Source organism: Talpa occidentalis, unplaced genomic scaffold (genome assembly GCF_014898055.3).
Source record: "Talpa occidentalis isolate TD23 unplaced genomic scaffold, MPIMG_talOcc4v2.1, whole genome shotgun sequence".
Classification (NCBI taxonomy): domain Eukaryota; kingdom Metazoa; phylum Chordata; class Mammalia; order Eulipotyphla; family Talpidae; genus Talpa; species Talpa occidentalis.
In genome coordinates this window covers 81739456-81761173 of record NW_026555331.1, presented here as the reverse complement: position 1 = coordinate 81761173, position 21718 = coordinate 81739456, and the positions used below count along the sequence as shown (strand labels likewise).

General features: G+C 40.2%; 1 protein-coding gene across 5 annotated transcripts in view; it reads right to left on the bottom strand.

Moving 5' to 3' along the window:
- Window positions 1–21225, bottom strand: part of STEAP2 (STEAP2 metalloreductase) — a 28424-nt gene extending 7199 nt beyond the window's left edge. For 2 of the 5 annotated variants that reach the window (XM_037507443.2, XM_037507493.2), the window contains exons 1-5: window positions 21186–21225; window positions 7256–7379; window positions 6483–7008; window positions 5132–5659; window positions 2647–2811 (exon numbers count right to left, since the gene is read on the bottom strand). In XM_037507443.2, the coding sequence (XP_037363340.1) occupies window positions 2647–2811; window positions 5132–5659; window positions 6483–6974 (1185 nt within the window). In that variant the 5' untranslated portion in view covers window positions 6975–7008; window positions 7256–7379; window positions 21186–21225. Of the gene's footprint in view, window positions 1–2646; window positions 2812–5131; window positions 5660–6482; window positions 7009–7255; window positions 7380–18572; window positions 21095–21185 lie in introns of those variants that run through there. The other 3 variants (XM_037507482.2, XM_037507453.2, XM_037507462.2) reach the window with 3 other exon arrangements.
- Window positions 21226–21718: the final 493 nt, after the last annotated feature.

Genomic DNA, 21718 nt, shown 5'->3' with positions numbered 1-21718 from the left:
CTCCTATGTTCACTGAAGCACTATTAACAACAATCAAGCTATAGAAACCACCTAAATGCCCAAAGACAGCTTACTAGATAAAACTAGCTTATGAACTACTATTCAGCCATTAAAAAAAAAAAATGAAAAAATATGAAAAAAAGTTCATCATCACTTGTAATCAGGGAAATGCAAATCAAAACTACAATGAGATACCATCTTACACCAGTGAGAATGGCACATATTAAAAAAACTAGCAACAACAAATGTTGGTGAGGTTGTGGAGAAAAAGGAACTCTTCTGCACTGTTGGTGGGAGTGCAAACTGGTCCAACCACTATGGAGAGCTGTGTGGAGATTCCACAACCTACTAAAGATAGAGCTTCCATATGATCCAGCAATTCCACTCCTAGGTATTTACCCAAAGGACGCAGAAACTAATTCCAAAGGGGTACAGGTGCTGTTTATAGCAGCACTATTTACGATAGCTAAGCTATGGAAACAACCCAAATACCCAAAAATAGATGACTGGATCAAGAAGATGTACATATACACAATGGAATATTACTCAGCAATCAAAAAAGATAAACTCATGCCATTTGCAGCAACATGGATGGAACTGGAAGGGATCATGCTCAGTGAAATAAGCCAGAAAGAAAAAGAAAAATACCAGATGGTCTCACTCATAGCAGGAATCTAGAAAACCTAAATAAGGGACCATGAAAAAGACTAATCCATACAAAGTAAAAATCAAAATCAACAAGCCACTATAAACCAGAGACACACTACGGGGGTGGTGGTGAGGGGTGGAAGGATTAGTGTCAAAATAAGGGGGAGGGACAATTGTATGGGGAATATACCAAAATGAAAATGCACACATTGTGCAAAAATGAAAAATGATGTAAAAATTATATAAAATAAAATATTAAAAAAAAGAATATTTAAAATAAAAAATGATTTCCTTGGGGAAAAAACAAGGTAAAATTTTGCCATTTTCAATGCAATATGGATGGGACTGGAGGGGATTATGCTAAGGGGAAATAAAAGAGAAGACAAATAGCAGATAGGTGGAATGTAGAGAAATAAAACAAAGGGTGAACCAAACCCCAACATACTCTAGAAAATTGACTGTAAAATTAAGGCTACCAGAAAGGGAGGCAGAAGGTGGAGAGTAAGGGGGGGACAGAGATCCAATGGACTATGGTGTTTGCATGTTTTTGGTGGTGGGTGTGCCATGATAACATATATCTGATGTGGTGTGAACTATACCTCTGAATCATATACATTGTTGTAAACCAATGTTAATTTTAAAAATGAAATGTTCTAAGTTACATAAAACATAGTATTACATCAGCATTTATAATTTCTAACTTCACTGGGAAAGGATCAACTCTCTAGAAGAAAATTGTTTGCAATTGCTCATCTAAATATATAATGATAATTTTCAACCATCCAGCACCTTTTGTCAGAGGGCCTTATATTTCTTTTCAGGTGTGATTAACTGGCAGTTGGGAAAGTATCCACATTATCTTTCCTTCAAAAAGGAAAAATGAATTAACTTGAATGAGACTTTTTTTGATGTTTTAGTAAGAAAGCTCAGACATATAGTTAAAAAAAAAAAACCCACAAAATTCAGTGTACCACCAAAAATGCTCATTCATATATAATGTTATAAATTACTTGGATACAACCCACATAGATTTTGTGACACTATCGATAGGATCTAAGTTTGAGTTATACAGTTTTAACATATGCAAATTTATTATATATCTTTTACTGGAGAACTTGTATGTTTAACTTATTAAAGAACACAATGAATTGTGTTTTAAAACCCCTTTACAGATATACATCTATATATAACTGATCCATATACAACAAGATTCATAAGGCTGGTTGCTTGTCATAATTCATTACTCTAGTTACCTGTGTGTGTGCACGCGCGTGTGCGCATGCATGCACACACACATATAGGCTGATTTTCCCACTTGAATTCAAATTAAGAAGGTATCTCTGGGGCCTCCCTGGTGGCGCAAGGGGTTAAGTCACAGCACTATAAAGCTATAAGCAGCCACTACAGCACGAGTTCCATCCTTGGCCAAGTGACCCACATGGCACAGCAGACCTCTCCTGTCTTGCCGCAGCTCTCCTCAGCAGTGTATTTCAGTAGATCCGCCTGTTCTGCTCATCACTCTATCTCTGGTGAATCCTCTCACCGCCCATACCTCTGGCCTACACCCCAACTCTTGTATGCATAAATAAATCTTTAAAAAAAAAAAGAAGCTATCTCTGAACTCAAAATATAAAGGAATTCTTTATTCATCTGGCTAATAGTAAGTTGATTTTGCTTTATTCATCTGGCTAATAGTAAGTTGATTTTGGTATTAAATTTGATCTAAACTCATTTATCCCCTACTTTCATTTTATTCTTTTAAAAACAACCTTAGTCCTTATAACTCAGCAGGCATTGTTATCACAGCCTTTCAGTAGAATCCTCTACTTAACTAAACCAGAATGGTTCTAAACTGGCTTCCAGCAATACATGTTCCCCAAGCTAGATGAATAAATGCAGCCCTCAAAGGCTTTCCTTTTATAAGGAGCATATTTAAAATTCAACATAACACTTAAATACTTTGCTACCTAATCCCTCACCAAACAAAACCCCACATACCTGAATAAAACTGAATTCTCTCCAGTTTAAAGCATTGCTCACTGAAGGGATGGAAGTGATTGCCAGAAGGGAAAGTAAACCAAGGCTCATTATGCCAAAGGAGATATACATTTCAATTCTCCAAACTTCTTCCTCATTCCAAGAGTTTTCAATGTTTGCATGTACCTAAGAAGAAAGTAATGTAAATTTCCTTTATTCAACAGAAATATAACTGATTCAGCACAGAGTTCACTTTTGGCATAAGAATACATCATATCTGGATATAATTAAATCATATTAATTAAGTTTTCCAACTGTTATGGAGAACCTATTACTGGATGATATTGTTGCAGGTATGGAGGAAAGAGCAAGGAGAGGTAAGCAAAACGACTAAAATTCTGTCCTTTGCATATATGTGTGAAAAGTTCAGTAAACATACGTCATCCATGAGGGTTACAGGGACTCCCAAGGCCATGAAATACCCAGTGGTTGGTTCCAGGGTAACACAAAAGAAACACTGGCTGTTAGACTTAAGTTTAAAGGTACTTTTGAAAATTGATTTAACCTTGGCTGAATATTTTGGGTACATTCGGGCTTTAGTTCAACTTAGAATCCAGATAAGGAATTTCTAAACTACTTCAGTATCTTCCTCTCTCACATAAAGAATATTTATGTTTAATTGGCTTTCTTCTTTCTATTCCCTAGGAAGCTGGGACTTCCCTGAGGATAAGCCCTAAGGAACTCAAATATTTATGCACTTAAAACTGCTTCATTAATGTTATTTTTCCAACTGTTCAATTGCCTATTCCTATACAATGTTTTTTTTTAAGTGTCTTTACCTTTTGTTGATAATGTATATATGATAAGTTAGACTAGATTAACTGTGTTATATTCTGCATAGGTAGTATTTTTAGAATTGTCTATTTGCATGCAAACAATATAATTTAGAATACAAATCAAGGGTTTGATGCTGTGAGCTAAAGCTTTAATTTAAATAAGTATCCATGTGCAGCAGACCTCTCCTGTCTCTTCTGCAGCTTCTCTTCGTAGTGAATTTCAATAAATCCACCTGTTCTGATCTCTAAATAAATAACTAACCATGGAAACCAGATTTTAACTTAACACCAGTTAAGAAAAAAAAAAAAAAGGAAAGCTACTTCTTAGCCATCAGTTTCCTGGAGCAATCATACCAATATCCTAAAAAGAAGCCAAAAATGCTCCTCTGAGGAAAAAGGTTCTATCTTGTTTGATATCTGTATAGAGATATAGAAAAAAGATATAGAATATAGAATCTCTCCCATATCCAGAGATTATAACCTGGATCTACCTACCCTCCTATTTAATTCATTTATTCCACAAGTATGCTTGAATGTCTACTATGTGCCAGGCACTGTTTTAGGCATTAAACATATATCAGTAAACAAGACAAATGCCTCATAAGCCTCCTCTCATGAACTTACTTTTTACTCAAGAAGGCAGACAACAGTAAATATAATAAGCAAGGAAAATATTGAGTGTGTTAGAAGGTGGTAAATGCTGTTGAAAAAATTCAAAGTAGATGGGGTAAGTAACAGGGGTTGAGTCAGAAGCAGGCAGCATAATTTAAAAGTATGTCCAAAATAGGCTTCATTGAGATGGTGAGATCAAAGTAAACCGCTTAAAGGAGGTATCAAATCACATGAAGCAGATATGAGAGCCAAAGGATCCAATTAAGAGAAGTGGTATGTGTAGAAAAGAAAATGGTTTAAATAAAGAACATCAACCTGGTAAATTTTTCTCAAAATATTTTAGGTTTTACTGTTGAAATAAAAGTAGTAGGTGCTACCATGATGCCTTGGTTCCGCACAAAATGCAAAAGCTTTACACATTTGTTTGTCTCAGCTTTCAATGAAATACAATGTCAAATGACTTCAACAAAACCTCTCACATTTGCTGAGTGAGAATTACTGAAGAAAATCAGAGTCTACTTCATCATGCTCCTTCCATGAAGCTCCCTCAGATCTTGAAGAGCTAAGGGTTAGAAAAGTTTCACTTGAGGAACTAGTCTCTTTCCTGTTCTTTGGTAACAAACATCTTTTAAGTGTCTCCTAATCTTGACTTCCTATTTTGTTTTGTATTTTAATTGTATATGTTTACTGAGAGTTGCCTTATCATTTCAGGGAACATGAACAATTTAAAAGTATTAAAGTAATTGATTGCTTAATGATGAAAGCAATAATTGCCTACCGTGCAATGCAACTGTAACTTTTAAGAGGAAAAAAACCCCAGCCCTTTACTTCTCTTCTCTTCTCTTGGCAAAGAAGGGATGGTAGAAGCTTTCACCTTAAATAATTTTGAATTACCCATAGGTAGAAACATTGTTTAAATAACAATTCTTTCCTCTCCCTAAATATGCCAAAATTTCTACCATATGTAAAAATTTACACTACTTTGAACCTTACATTTTACAAATTATACTAATAAATTATTTTACTAGCACCAGGTAAATAACAAGTATGTTCCATACCTGTTGGTAAGCCATGTTGAGAAACAGGTATCTCTCTGACCGCCGCATTGGCAAGCAGAGGCTGTATGCAACATGGACCGAAGCAAAGAAAAAACTTAGTAATCCAAGCTGTTTTCTACACTGTAACCAGGTCTCCAACCATGTTGGGAATCTCCTATACTTGGTGCCATAATATAGCTGATAAGCAGCTGCCAGGAGACCAGCGAGGTATACCAGGGATAGCAAAGTAATGGCAACTATGGGCAAGGTTTTATTCACAATCTCAATAGGAATCTTGTAAAAGTCACTCTGCTGGTTTCTAGCATAAGGATGTATCACATCTCTGACGAAAGAGTAAAGAAAGAAAAAGGTGGCCAGGCTTATGGCTACTACCACTGGCCCTCTCCAGAGAGTGAACAGTCGCAGGGGTAAATTTTCAATCTCTCTGGCTGCCGATAATGATCCCAAGTCAACGGGAATGAAATTTAGCTGTCGGGCAAGTTCAATAACCTGTTGTCGAGCTTGAATATTGTTGCTGCATATATAAACCTGCGGGGGAAAAAAAAGAATTACCCTTACTAATGATGTTATAAAAATGGCAATGATCACAGGCTCCATTTAATCACTTACATGCTCTTGAGGATCATACCAAAAAGCATTTCACACAGAAATAGGATACTATGTTACCAAGTAGCTGCAAAGATGGAAGAAGGAGGAAGAAAAGGAGGGAAGGAAGGAAGAGTTTGGAAAGAAAGGAATGAAGAAAAATGTGTGCTATTGTTTCTATTTTTGAGAAAGCAAGGAGAGGCTCAACTTGGTGAGTATCACTATTCATCAGCCAACCTTGCCTTTTCTTGAATTAACTGTTATGACAGAAAGTCCAAGTTATTTTCTCAGCTTCCCACATTATTTTGGAAATCGAAATATGCCATTACAGATCAATAAGTGAATTTTCAGGGGCTCATACATATCAAATGATAATCACCAAAGAGTGTCAGAATTTGGTTTGAAATATGTGTTATTTGTTTAATTGTTTATTTTTTTATTTTTTATTTTTTTAAAGATTTATTTATTAATTTATACATGAACCGGGGTACAGGCCAGATACGCAGGAGGGTGACAGGATTCACCAGAGCCAGAGTGGGGAACAGAACAGGCAGACCGACGAAGTACACTGCTGAGGGGAGCAGCGGGCAGCAGAAGAGGTCTACGCGCCATGTGGGGGAACCTCGCCCGGGGCCAGGGACAGCGCTGCAGAGGCTGCAGGCAGCTTCGCACCCCAGCGCTCAACCGCTGCACCACCAGGGAAGGCCCTGTTTAATTGTTTAAATATAAAATACCAGATAAGTAAATAAAATTTCAAAATACATACCTGTCGGCTGGCATCCTTAGGTCCTAACTGAAGCGCCCAAGCTGAGACTACATTAAATCCTTTGACAATCAAGGAATCCGGGAATAATGAAGCCAAATATTCAGCATTAGATTCTGGGTATTGGTTTATTCTCATGTTATTGCTCACATCAATCAGAATTTTACCCACAAGCAGATGTCTTAGATCCCACAGGGAGGTGTAATGTTCTCTATGTATTGCAACAAATATTATATTTGTTTTTGTTAGAGCATCTTCATGATGAGTGACATCTACTACATGAGGAAAAAATTCAGAGGCAAACTTAGGATTTCTGCTTCCTATGACCACATGATAGCCACATCTAATAAGTCGAATGGTGAGGGATTTAGCAAAATCCCCACTTCCAATTACACCTACAGTGACCTTCCTTGCATCTTTGATACCATTTATGCCATTAGGCAAAAAAGTTTCACTCAGGCTCTTAGGGCTTCCCATCATAGAGATTGATTCCATGATATAATCTGTTCCAAGACCAACCAGGAATATCCTAGGGGAGAGAAAAGAAAATCAAACACTGATCAATTACCAATATATCACCAAATAGGAATACACTTGTAGATGTTAAATAATGTCCCTTGTATCTAGAAGTAAAATATTTTGGCAAGCTATATATCCTAAGACATAGCCAGACAAAATTCGTCAGCTGAAAAGGATCTCTAAATAGAAAAATGAACTGTCACAAAGTTGACGTGCTAAAGTGGAACTTCTCAAATTTTAATGTGCACATGAATCACCTGAGAATCTTGTTAAAACACAGATTCTGCTTCAATAAGTCTGGAGCGGAGCTCAAGGTTATGCATTTCTAATAAGGTGAAGCCAATACTGCCGGACTGTGGACCCGTCTTGAGCAGTAAGACACTGGAACATAAAGAAATTGAAGATTTTACTTAGATCATTTTTTTTTTTAAAAAATCACAGTTCTAAACAAGTGTGATTACCCAGCTACTCAACGGATCAGAGGCAGTAATCAGAAATGCTGCTGAGGAAGAGAAGGCCTGCGATATGATAGACAAAGGCAGAAAAACCATACCAGACAAAGAACTCCGTCCTGACTGTCTGAGGTCATGTGGGGTAAAGCCGATAAACTACTTTGTGCACCTCCGTAGCTAAAGCATGGCTTTATTATTAAACCAGAATAAGATAAATCAGCTAATAAAAAAGGAACCCTGGCACTTACATCATATTTTAAGAAAAAAGACATCAAAATGGAACAAAGGATTAATTACCATAGACTTTCATCATTCACTCTGTATCCTATAAATCACCAATGAGAAAGTAATATCTATGGCTTTAAATTACACAAACTTATAAAATCTTTTCCCCCATTTTATTTGTAGGCTGCACAGAATGTGATGCAGTTATTCTCTCAGAAATAAAATTTGTCAGATTCATTTTTATTTAACTTAATATTAAGACTGACATTTAAAATGTTCATGTTTGTACTAACTTGTTCAATATTGCAAATCAAATTGCCATGAAACAGTGTCACTGTTGGTTCCGAATGAAAAATATGCTTTCATGCCATCCCCATTGCATAATTTCTTTTATGCAAAAAGCAGATGTGGATCAATTCAGAGGAGATAATGTATTTTACAAGATAGGTAGAATGTTTCAAAAGGCATTTTTGGGTTTTAAATGAAATTTAAAATTACTACGGAAAAATTCAACCTTTTACATCAGAAATGGAACATATTCAAAGATTCCAAGAATATCAGTACATTCCTTTAGAAAGATAATAACACTACCTGATAACTAAATAGCATATACTATGTGCCAGTTCTGTTTGTACTTCATCATTAGCTGACTGAATCCCTGCAACAACCTAAGATTGCTAGTAAATTGCCCATTTCATGGGTGAGGAGACTGAGACACTTGACAGGTAACTGATTTATCTAAGGTCACAAGAAAGTGGGGGAGCTAGGGTTAGGATCCAAACAGACCATGTAAAGCATGTGTCATTTGGATGCATGCAAGAAATTTAAGAAAGAGCTTTCTTTTGGGGTGTGGAGGGCAAGGTGGGAAATAATTATGGTTGTGTTAATATTAATACATTCTTCCTTCTCTGGCCATGTCACTGTTTCTCAGCATTACCTAGTGACCTTAAGATCCTAGGAAAAGAGAAAATTCACTATTTTTTAACCTAATACATGTTTCATTTCACGCGTTTCAATATAGAAAGCACTTCTTTCTCTATAAGTAATCCATGCACCCAAAAGGCCAGGCAGGAGTCAGTGGCATAAGGGTAGTACAATAGGGTGTGTGTATTTCTGAAATACATACATACATATATATCATTTTATAAACCAATGATAAATCAACAAAAAAAAATAATCCTCTTGGACTTATCATTGGCTATCCTGGGAATCAGGAGCAGTGAAAAGAATCAGGAGTAATCAAATCAATGCTGATTTCATTTGCTGGTGGGTGTGGTATAGTAATATACACCAGAAGAGGTGGGATCCTATATTTCTGAACCATATACCTGTACTGTAAGCTAGTAAACTTAACAAAAAAAAATTCTGTCTGTCTGTCTGTCTGTCTGTTTGCCTGCCTGCCTGCCTACCTACCTATCTACCTAGATAGGTGGACAGAGATATAAAATAAGAAAATTAAGGGTGACCTCCCTGGCGGAGCAAGGGGTTAAGTCTCAGAGCTAGGAAGCTATCACCAGCCTCTGCAGCACAAGCTTGATCCCCGGCCAGGTTGCTAACCCACATGGCATAGCAGACCTCTTCTGTCTTGCCCGCTGCTCCCCTCAGTGGTGTATTTCAGTAGACCTGCCTGTTTTGCTCCCCAATATGTTTCTGGTGAATCCTCTCACCCACCCCGCACCTCTAGCCTACACCCCAGCTCTTGTATGCATAAATAAATAAAATCTTTGGAGAAAAAAAGAAAATTCAGGGAGATAAGGGTTACTAGACTCACACACAGGAACCCAAGAGTCCTATGTCCTTGCCCCAAGTTATTTTAAGTAGAGATTGCAGCATCTTCCAAAATATAAAAGCTGTAAAATTCTTTAATCTAAGAATCATGATCAAGCCTTTCAAACTAAAAACAAGTAAAACAGTTATCTACTTATTTTACAAAACAAGTTCAAACTCCTCCTGCAAATCAAAATGTGAGCAGGTAAAAAATATATTAGGACCTAATAACATCACGGACAGGCCCCTCATTACACCATACAGTTTTACAATTTATACATATTAATAGTTGGCTCTGCTCTAACACGTTAGGACCTTGTTCACATTATATTTCTAATGGCAAGTTCTAACCAAACCCTTTAATAGTATGACTGTGGCTACAAATAGAAAGAAGTTGGCCCAATAAATGAGACTCTTCATTATAGCTTTGAGGAATGTAAAGGTACTCACGAGAGAAAAAAACTGTAAATGGATCTGAGAAATGGATTATGTATGTATTCTAAAAGCATGTAATAATAGTGTACACTTGTGTGCTACTTCATGGTTCACAATATTTTCCTTTATATTAACTCATTAGATTCACAAATGTTTATGGAGTACATGTTATATCCATCTAAGAATGAGGATACACAGGCTCAGAGAACTTTAACAGTCTGTCTGCTGGTGTCTGAACAGTGCAGTGTGTGACACTATCAGGATTCACATACGAATCTTCTGACTGCTCATTCTAAAATCACAAGTATTATATGGCAAATATTAACACTGGATTTCCAAATGGCATTCAGGACTACATTCTCTAATAGCAACACTAACTTTAAATAATTAAACTACAGATCTCAATTTAGGTAGTTTTAGGTAAATCAAAACCATAAACTTAGGAATTCTAGCTGCAAAACAGATAATATTAAAACAATTCCATTTTTTTTTTTTATCAATCCCAATCAATTGAGGGGAGGAAAGAAAAACGGGTTAAGAAGTATGCTCCCTCGCAGCCTCTGGAGCTCCGGCGAGGGTCCCACATGGCGCGCAGACCTCTCCTGCCGTGCCTGCTGCTCTCCTCAGCAGTATATTTCGTCAGTCTGCCTGTTCTGTTCCCCACTCTGGCTCTGGTGAATTCTCTCACCCTCCTGTGTTTCTGACTGTGCCCAGTGCTTGTATAAATAAATAAATAAATAAATAAATCTTAAAAAAAAAAAAGAAAAAGAAGTATGTTCCCTGGGTCTTACCCAAACATAGATCTAAGAGCAACTTCTCTCCACAAGGGAAAGATAACTATCTGGTGCGGAAACACTGAAGAGACATCTCATCAATGAATTTATAATTTACTAAGCTACCTTTCAGATCACTTGGTAAAGAGCTAAGCTGAAGTTAACACTTGTAATAGCCATAAAAAATGATGTTATAAAAGTGAATAATGCCACTAGCTGAAGGTTTACTATTTACCAAAAAAAAAAAGAACACTGAACACCTTACATTTTACATTTCCATTGATGAGGAATGATGCAACTGTAATCTAAAGATCTATTGTGCTGTGACCCAGTATGAATTTATCCAGGCCACTGTGTGCTCTTCATGAGAGATAAAGGACAAGAAAAGCATTATGCTTACACTCAAGGAATTTACAATAGTTAGGAAGAGACATAATGTACTTAGAATAAAAAAGCAGGAAAAAAAAACCCTCACATCAGCATATAAGAACTAAACTGTATGATCAGAGATTAGTTACTCTACTTCCCTTATCTCAAGTCATTCTTCCTATAGCTAGGCAGGTAGGTAGATAGGTAGAGGATAGAGACATAAAATTGTACTTACAAAGTAATCTCTACACTACACATTGAACACAGTGCAATGCACATTTATTCTAAACCTTAAAACTATAAAGATCCCAAATTAAAGTTGGCTTTCTATGATATTACCTTGAAAGTGCTAGGATAATGGTTCCCAATTATGAAGTTATCATTGGTTTAGAACAATTAGAAAGTATTTGAATACAACAGAAAATTATTTTTAAGTTTTAACTACTTTATTTTTTATTTATCTTTTACATCATTGTGTATTCCCTGTAAAATTCCCACCATCAAGTCACCCGTGAACCATTACCATAGTCTGATTCCTCCCCACCCCCATAGAATGTCTCTTATTTATGGTTGCCTGCTGGTTTTTATTATTTTTTTTAAGATTTATTTATTTATTTATACAAGCACTGGGTACAGTCAGAAGCGCGGGAGGTTGAGAGAATTCACCAGAGCCAGAGGGGAAAGCAGAACAGGCAGACCGTCGGAGTACACTGCTGAGGGGAGCAGCTGGCGGCAGGAGGGGTCTGCGCGCCATGTGGGACCCTCGCAGGCGACTGGGGATCGAACCAGAGCTGCAGAGGCTGTGAGCAGCTTCGCAACCCAGCTCTCAACCGTTGTGCCACCGGGGAGGCCCTAGTTTTTATTATTATTGTTATTATTATTGTTATTTTTTTCCCCTGATCCCTTATTTAGTTCCCCTATGTTCCTCCTATAAGTGAAAACATTCGATATTTTTCTTTTTCTTTGTGGCTTATTTCACTGAGCATGATCCCATCTAGCTGTCCATGTTGCTGTGAATGGAATGAGTTTATCTTTTTTGATTGCTGAATAGTATTCCATTGTGTATGTATACCACATCTTCTTGATCCAGTCATCTATATTTGGGCATTTGGGTTATTTCTATATCTTACCTAAAATAGGGATTTTTTTTCATAAATTATTCAGCTTAAAGAATTGTCCTTTATTCTAAGTATGTTTTTCCTACTTTTGAGGATCAAAATGCCCTTTTCCATAAAAGGAGATTGATAATAACAGTTTAGTTGACAGTCCTATATAGACCCCTTCACTCTCTTTTTATTCTACTGGTCTGTAAAATCTAGTCTGGGGATCAGTGATAGAGCAGCCATTAGGAGGCTCTTTATAGGAAAGTTTTCCTTACAGGTGTTGGGGTGTTAGAGAGAAAACCTTTCTGAAAGGAGAGAAAAGCACCCTGGAGCAAGCTCCATGCAATTGGAGATACTTGCTGAATGATGATGAATACAATCTGTAGATGAAATATCAAATATCCCAATCTAATTTTCTGTAACTAAAAGGTGATTTTTTAGTATCATGATCTTTGGGCCACACAGAGCAAACTCGAAATTCTCTTGGTATTTAAATACACAAATAAAGCCCAACTTTGTATCTTTGACAATAAAGAATTTTCTTTGAGGGAAGAGGTGAGGGTTTTATGTTCTGTTTTATTTTTGTTTTTGAGGATTTTACTTTTTCGAAGTGGTACTTAAAAGGTCTTTATAAAACCCCAGAAGCAAAGCTGCAATTCTGCTTGAAAAATAAGAATGTGATTTCCTAAAGCAGGGGTGGTCTAAGTGTGGTCCTTGAGGCAGCAGCATTAGCATTACCTGGTAACTGGTTAGAATTGTAAATTCTCAGGTCCTACCCCAGATCTCCAAAATCAGAAATTCTGGGGGTGGAGCTCAGCAGAGCGCATTTTTACAAGCCCTCAGGCAATTGTAATGCAGGTTAAACTCTGAGACTAACCGTCCTTTGTATCTAACACAGCCTAACCACTGTTTGCTATTTCAACATTAAAATCTACTTAAATCAGATTAGTAAATTCTTTCCCTCAGCTGAAATTCTTGGGTAAAAGGTATGCATCCTATTTGAAAATTATTTTCCAAAAATTATGAAATACTCGGATCTGAGTGTCCTTTTTAAAGGTTTTTATTTTAGTTATTTATGCATACAAGAACTGGGGTGTAGGCCAGAAGTAGGGGTTGAGAGGATTCACCAGAGACAGTGTGGGTAGAACAGGCAGATCTATTGAAATAAACTGCTGAGGGGAGCAGTAGGAGAGACTAGAGAGGTCTGCTATGCCATGTGGGTTAGCTCCTTGCTGCAGTGGCTGGCGATAGATTGATAGCCCTGACACTTTAACCCCTGAGCCACTAGGGAGGCCCCTGCAGAGGGTACTTTAATATATGGATGCCCATATTTATTGGTTGGCAAATACAAGTTTATCTCTATTGTAGTAACTCACTTGTAAATAAGTAATCTATGAAAGACTGTTACTCTAGCCTCTATACAAACCCATCTCCAGAATTTCAATGCCATTCCAAGTAATAGGTTACAAATGGCATCAATGTCTCCACTGGATGCTATGAACTCTAGGGATCACTAGTGGCTCACATCAATTTAGAAATAAATTCACAACAAAAGATCATAATGCTATCATTCACCCTTATCCAGCCATTCACCAATCTGGTATCTTATTGAGCCCTGTCCACCAGTCATTCAGCTAGGGGCTGAAAATCTGTTGACACAAAACAGAGCACTAGTTTCCCAGCCAGCTAATCAACATGATTAAATGAGTGCAATGCATAAAAGCAACTAAAACAAGAAAAGCTCTATGGAGGTATAATTTATTTATCATAAAATTTACCCATTTTATGTGGACAAAGTAAAGATTTTCAGTAAATTTACTGCTTTGCAACCACCACCACAATCCAATTTTAGAACATGTTCATTAGCAGCAACTGTTATAACTCAAATTTTAACAAAACTAGCCAAGAGTAAACCCATCTTTAAAAAATCCTACTTTCCTCCAAATGGACTATGGCTCAGGATTATTGGAGTTTTGGTAGTGGGGGTAGCATGGTAACATTTGCAGAGATGTAAACCTATATACCTAAAACATTCACGTGTTGTAAATCAACATTATCTCAATAAACATAATTTAAAAAATCCTATGTCCCATAATGGTCTCTAAGCCCCACCAATTTTCAAGCACAGAGCAGAGTGTGACCTGAGTTCTGTAAGCTGTGCTTGCTGCTATGCGACTAACTGGGATCCTGCCAGGGTCTCTGAGAGGCAGAACTGCAGTCTCTCTGCAATTGTGGACTCTTCCCACAAGGGTCAGAAACAACCCACCAGGGCCTCCCTGGTGGGGTAAAGGGGTTAAGTCTCAGCACTATGAAGCTATCCACAGCCACAGCAGCACAAGTTTGATCCTCAGCCAGGGGATCCCTACCGACTTGGCACAGTAGACCTCTCCTGTCTCACCCACTGCTCCCCTCAGCAGTGTATTTCAGCAGATCTGCCTGTTCTGCTCCCCACTCTGTCTCCAGTGAAACCTCTCACCGCCCCCACCTCCATGCCTCTGGCCAACATCCCAGCTCTTGTGTGCATAAATAAATTAAAAAAAAAAAAAAAAGAAGAACAACCCACTAAAGCAACTGTTCTTAACCTTAGTACAACACTGGAATGACAAGAGCTTAAAAACATAGTGATACCTAGTCACCCTCACCCTTCCACCTGGATTTTATTTAATTGGTCTGGGTTCAGCCTGGGCATGAGGATTTTTTTAAAGAACACTGCAATATGCAGCCAAGATTAGAAACAGCTTAACTAAAAGATTCAGGATTCCACCTAATATTTATTTTGGTATTTGAAGGTAGCAGATGTGATATTTTGTTCCTCAAATACACTCATTTTCACATCATGGTCTGTAATAATGAAAAATAACACTAGCGAGAGAATAACAATTGCCAGGAAGCTTAAACATATGCAGATAGTCTTCCTTTTCCCACTGAGGCAGCTCAGATCTACTCACTCTTCTGCAATTTCCTCTTCATTTTCAGGAAAGGGCAGTGTCATTCCTCAAGATGTGTCACCCCACCACACAACACACTTTGCTCCTGTTCTTTCACAACATTCAAAATTCAGAATATCCCTATGGCAGAAACTCTTCTTTCTGTTTTACAAGGGCTCCCGCCAGTCAAGTTCTATGCGCATATAACAAGAGCATCTTGTTAAAATGCACATTCCAATTCTCTACATCTGGAAGGAGACTGGAGATTCTGAATTTCTGCTTACTTTCTGGGGGATGCCCAAGGTCCTAGTTCAATGGGCCAAACTTTGATTAGCAAGGTCCTAGCGACTCTCTAGCTTTTCACTTGATGTTAATCAAATGTAATACAGACTAAATAAAAGAAAGTGTTGTTTATAGAAAGTGTTGTTAATGCGGTGCTGAGAAAGAACAGGCCTAGGTTTCTGAAATCACCTTTATTTCCTGGGTCTCAGTTTCCATTGCTAAATGGAAAATAAAAGTTGTTCCTCACTCCTGACGACCTTTCCAATGCAAAAATTATTATTTTTTAAACATTTATTTATTTATCCACATAAGAACTGGGGTACAGGCCAGAGGTGTGAATGGTGAGAGGATTCACCAGAGACAGAGTGGGAACAGAACAGGCAGACTGATTGAAAAATACTATTGAGGGGAGCAGCGAGCGTGACAGGAGAGGTCTGCTGCACCATGTGGGTAGCTCCCTGGCTGGGGATCGAACTTGTGCTGCAGTGGCTGTGGACAGCTTCATAGGTTGCGTCTTTGCCCCTTGCCCCACCAGGAAGGCCCAAATTATTATTTTTTAAAAAGATTTATTTACTTATACATACAAGAACTGGGGTACAGGACAGAAGTGCAGGGATGTCGGGGGTGAGAGGATTCACCAGAGACAGTGTGGGGAGCAGAGCAGGCAGACTGATTGAAATACACTGCTGAGGGAAACAGCAGGCAAGCAGGAGAGGTCTGCTGAGCCATGTGGGTAACTCCTTGGCCAGCCAGGAGTTTGGGGATCAAACTCGTGCCGCGGAGGCTGCGGATAACTTCAAAGTGCTGTGCTTAACCCCCTGTGCCACGAGGGAGGCCCCAACACAAAAAATTATTTCCCCTCAAGTCTTAAAGCTGTGTAATAATGGTACTATCACTACTTTATATTGAACACTGTGATACTTCACAGTCTAAAGGTGTGATTTAAGTAGCATTTGGGCTCTTTGAAATTTCAAAGTCACAGTTTTCATGAGGGGGCATTTGACTTGATATATGCATTTAATACTTGAAGTATACTTATGAGATAAGAGAGTTCGATTACACTCAGATTTTCAGTTTAGAAGGATTTCCTTGACATTCCTCTGGCTGCATAGCAGCTGCTGTGTTTGTTTGTTTGTTTGTTTAATTAAAAAAAACAGAACCTAATTTGTTTTGTATATAAACATACATGGCACTAATTACTGGATGATAATAAATCTGATAGGGCTGTTCTCAGAGATCTTGATGACATTCAAAACTTGCTGATTTGGATATGGTATCTAGAAAATGTCAGTTTCCAGGGCTGTGAGGTGGGGTAGGTGTACTTTTGACCTTGCAAGGTCATATCTAAACCTTTCTTCTTCATTTCTACAAACACCCTCCTCCCTTGAAGCTTATGGCACCCTATAACACCCTCTCTCCGTTCTTCACTGCTGTCCTCGAGTAGTTTCTTTTGTATTACTGGAGACTTTGGTCCCAAGCACACACAGTCTTCTTTCTACCCTAACAGCTGTCATCCTTCGCTCGACCTCATGACCTCTTGCTTCCTTTACCCCACCCCAGTCACTCACTTCCTGACATCTCTAAACACTATTTCCCAGCTTTCTAATAACCTTAGTCAAATATTTATACTGATAATTCTAGACAGCAGAAGAAATCTGATTAATTTGCCCCACTAATTTCTCACTCTCCATTGATTTCGTTCCCATTTCTCTTTATCCATCAGAGATATCAGAGTGCATATTATTTAAAATGACCTTCAACTCTTGTTAGGGCCTGAATGTTTGTGTCCCCTGTCTCCCCAAATCCATATGTTAAAATCTTAACCCCCAGTGTGTAGTATTAAGAGATGTGGCGTTTGGCAGGTGATTAGGTCATGAAAGCGAAACTCCTATTGTAACAGGGTGGTCCCCAGGAAAGGGGGAAGTTCCAGGTTCCCTGCCCCACCCAAGGGAGGGTGGAGCTGAGCAGGAAGAGAAGAAGCTGCAGAAGAGACTGAGGAAGGAAGGAGGATGGAGCCAGAAAGAGACCTGGAGGAGGCGCATGGAGCCTAGAGACACGTGAAGAAACTGCGCTTGTCTTTTGGTCGTGGACTAGGTGACACAGATGTGGGTGAGACCCGTGGGGAGGTGACAATGGCAGCTTTTATCTTGATGTTGATTTTGCTCTTTTCCTTCCGGGCTTGTCCGGTTATTTGTGACCCTTTTCTGTGGGTCCCCACTGGAAGATGCTTTAGACTTGTGGCAGGCTTTGGGGCCTTGTTCTGGGCCAATCCCATTTGAATGGACTTTTACCCACGAGGGGACGGGTAACTCTGGATGCTTCATTTAGAAACTAGACTAGAAACTAAAAACTAGACTCTTTGCCTTACCTGTATTGTTTCCTAGTTTTATTAAAGTTCCTTCCCATTAAAGTCTCCTATGTTTTGTGTTGATGCAGCGGATGGCAGAACCCATGTAAAATAGACAGGTTTGCGGGGTTTGGGCTGCCCCTCTCCCTGTCCTATAACAGATTTGGCGACCACGAAGATTTAGGACAGCCATCCGTGCGGCGGATGGCAGAACCCATGTAAAATAGGCAGGTTTGTGGGGTTTGGGCTGCCCCTCTCCCTGTCCTATAACACTATGAGTGGGGTAAGTGCCCTTATAAAATGACCTCAGAGAACTCTCTCCCCTCGTGCCATGGTGAGGACACAGGGAAAAGACAGTTTTCTATGAATAGAAGTAGGTCCCAATCAGGTAGCAAATCTTCTAATGCCTTGATCTTAAACTTCACAGCCTCCAGAACTGTGAGAAATAGATGTAGTTTAACAACCCCTCACCCCTACCCCCAGTCTATGGTGTCCTGTTTAGCAGCATAAACAAACTAAGACAATTCTCTTGCTACCTATCACATCCATCTGGCAAAACTTCAGTCCTGCGAGAACATGGTACCCATTTTCACTGATCTGTATCCAAGTTAGTGAAGTTTGCTGAAGAAAAATCAGACAACTAAGCCCATTAGTTTGACCTTAAATTTGTGGCCATCAATTTCATTTATCAAGGTGGCCAGTCTGTCTACTTTTGTCCTGGAGACCAACCTTTTCTCTTATAATCTCCTCAGGATCATCTTAAATTTAACAGGTTCAAACCTGAACTCTTTTTTTACCCAGACCTATTCTTATCTCAGTTGATGGAACCATTACCCTCCAGTTGCTCAACGTCAGGAATCTGGGAGTCATTCTCCAGTCCTTGCGTTCCCTTACCTTTGACATAAAATCCAACACCAATGCTTATTCTTCAAAATATTTCTTAAATCTTTCTCCATTGGCATCAGCCTAATTCAGGTCTGCATCATCTTTCATCCGAACTCTGCACACATTTTCCAACAGGTCTCTCTCCTTTCTCTATTGTTCCTTCCCAAACTATTCTCCACAAGGAACTGAAGGTCATCTTCAAATAGGAATCTGATGATGTCTCTTTTCTCTTTAAAACCAACTGCTTCCCCTGGCAGCATCCATCTGGCAAAACTTCAGTCCTGCGAGAACATGGCTACCCATTTTCACTGATCTGTATCCAAGTTAGTGAAGTTTGCTGAAGAAAAATCAGACAACTAAGCCCATTAGTTTGACCTTAAATTTGTGGCCATCAATTTCATTTATCAAGGTGGCCAGTCTGCAGCAGCGCTCAGAACTGCAGTCACTTTCCTAACCCTGACTTATAAGGTCCTGAAGGATGTAGTTAGGCCCTGCTTACAGTTCCATCCTGTCCTGCTTGCCAGTGACTACCCCTTAGGCCCAGCCACAGTATCCTTGTTTAGGAAGTAGAAAAGACCACTTACTTTCCTATCTTGGGTCCTTTGTACAAGCTATTATGTTTCTTCAGTAGAAAGATCCACTCCAGTTTTGTTTTATTTTCCTGTCAGCCTTTAAGTTTCCTTTGCAATTGCTTTTTTACTCATTACTATTTCTTCTATCTCACAGTAAGCCAAGTGAGGGCAGAACTATGATTGTATTATCCTTTACAGCATCCACAATGCTGACACATAGTAAATAAATAAGAAGGCAGGAAATAATCTTTGTTATAGAACGCATCAAAAAAATGTCAGCAGACCTCCCTGGTGGTGCAAGGGGTTGGGCACCGCACTATGAAGCGATCCGCAGCCTCTGCAGCACAAGTTCGATCCCTGGCATGCCAGGGTGCAGCCACATGGCACAGCAGACTTCTCCCATCTCACCCGCCTCCCGTCTCACACGCAGTGTATTTCAGTCAATCTGCCCGTTCTGTTCCCCACTCTGTCTCTGGTGGATCCTCTCACCCCCTGCATCTCTGGCCTGTACCCTAGCTGTTGTGTGCATAAATAAATAAATCTTTTAAAAAAATGTCAGACCCGAAAGAGATGTAATGAATTTCTAGGTAAGTTTCCCCCTCCCTTTCTTTTTCCTTTTTCTTTTTGCTGATCAAGGTATATGGGTGCAAAGGGTGTAAGGAATATGTCAATATGGTTATGTCAACATCATGGTTACTGGCTGATGTCCTGACTTCATGAAGCTGCAGTTCTAGTCATTCAAACCCTTGGCATACTCTCTTTCTAACTTTTCTAACTCATTTATGATTTTTTCTTCACAAATTTGTTTGCCTTCATCTGTGCTACATTTTCAGTATTAAAATATAATAAAGGTCGTTCAATTCGAGTAGAATTTCCACATCACCAGTACAATAAAAAGTGACTTGGATGAAAAATTCCTTTCTGCACAATTAGCTCAATTTATAATTATTGGTACTGTCTCATTCTCACCTCTAAAAAAATGACTAGCTAAGAAAAAGGGACTACAGTTATCTCAATTATGTTTCTAAATATCCTGCAAAATGTATAGGGTGAGTATTTTTCTTCTGTAATAGCTCATAAGCTTTGAAACAACAGGGGGAGAAGCAGAGTGAAGAAAATGGCCTTAGTGAAAGAAAAAAAAACAGAGATCAACACATCAAAGAAATAATAAAGGTGGAGAAAGTGTGTGGGGAGGTAGTTGGCGAACTGAAAAGGTTACAAACAGTGAAGATGTTAATAGGACCAAGATCTGGTCCGTCAAGAGGGTGCGATGAGAACAGGAGTCTGATTCTATTTCTCCCAATTTTTACCTATTAACCATGACCTGGAATATGTTTTTCCACCTAAAAAAAAAAAGATCTGCCTGAGGAGCAAAAACTGACACCAATCCTTCTCCAAGGGGTGGGGGAGATAATAAATGGAAATCTCTCGACAAAAATTCTCTTTATCTCTCTGCTCTATTTTAAGAGCAAGATTTTTAGGGCATAATTTTCAACAAGTTTTGGCTGAGGCTGAACACAGGGCTCAAGGATAATTTAGGGCACTCAAACACGAGGCAAATTACTTCCTTAACACATAATGGCCTAAACACACCACGGTCACATACATAAGCGGGTAATAAACAAAATGACCACTAGACATACTTACCTGTTCGCAAAGCAGCGCTAGGGCGATCTTCAACAAAAGGCGCCGCAAGAACCCAAAGTGCTCGGCGTCTCTCAAGGAGATTAAGGTAACCCGTCCTTCCTGCGCTTCAGGGCACAGCCTACCTGGGACGAAGTCGCTCCTGGCCTCCTTCCTCCTGGGCCCACCTCGGGACTTTGTCTAAGCTCGGGGCAGTCCGAGAAGAGTCGAGGGCGGAATCGGTGGTACCGACACCCTCTACCCTCCCCACCTCTAGGTGCCAGGAGATGGGGCGCCCCGCGAGCTCGTGGCGGACGTCCGCAGAGGGCGCGGAGCCGGGGAGGATGGATGCAGCGCGTGGCGCGGCTGCATCTCGACCCGCAACTCTGGCGCCGCTACCAGGTCTCGCCCTCCCTGACCCACTCACCTCCGCGCCCTCCGCGCCGGGCAGGGGCGAGCCTGGCAGCTCCGCGGGCGCCGCGCCGACTCCCCCGGGGCGCGTCCGGGCTCCTAGGCCTAGGGACTGCGCCTCCGACAGGCGGCTGCAGGGAGGCTGCCGCGGCGGTCGCGCTCCGGCTGCTTCCCCGCCTCCCGGAGCTGGAACGCGTAGGGCCGGGCGGAGGCGGAGGCGGGCGGGAGCGCGGGGGCCGGCCTCGCCGTGACGCGCCGCCGGGGGCAGCGCGCGGGGAGGGCGCCGGGCGCGCGGGGACGAGGGCGCGCGGCGGGGCGCCGGGGGCCGGGAGGAGGTCCGCGGGAGGCGGGGGGACAGCCGGGAGGGTGGGGGAGCGCCGAGGGCGTGAGCCCTGCAGCCCCAAGCACCCGCTCCGGGGCTCTGCAGTTTTGAGCGCCCCCTCGCCCCCCAGCAACTGGGGGCAACTGGGTATCCGGCCCGCTCCCGCGCGCCCCCTCCCAACCCCTGCGGGGCTCCCCCAGGATTCCTTCTGAAGCGGCTCTGGAAAA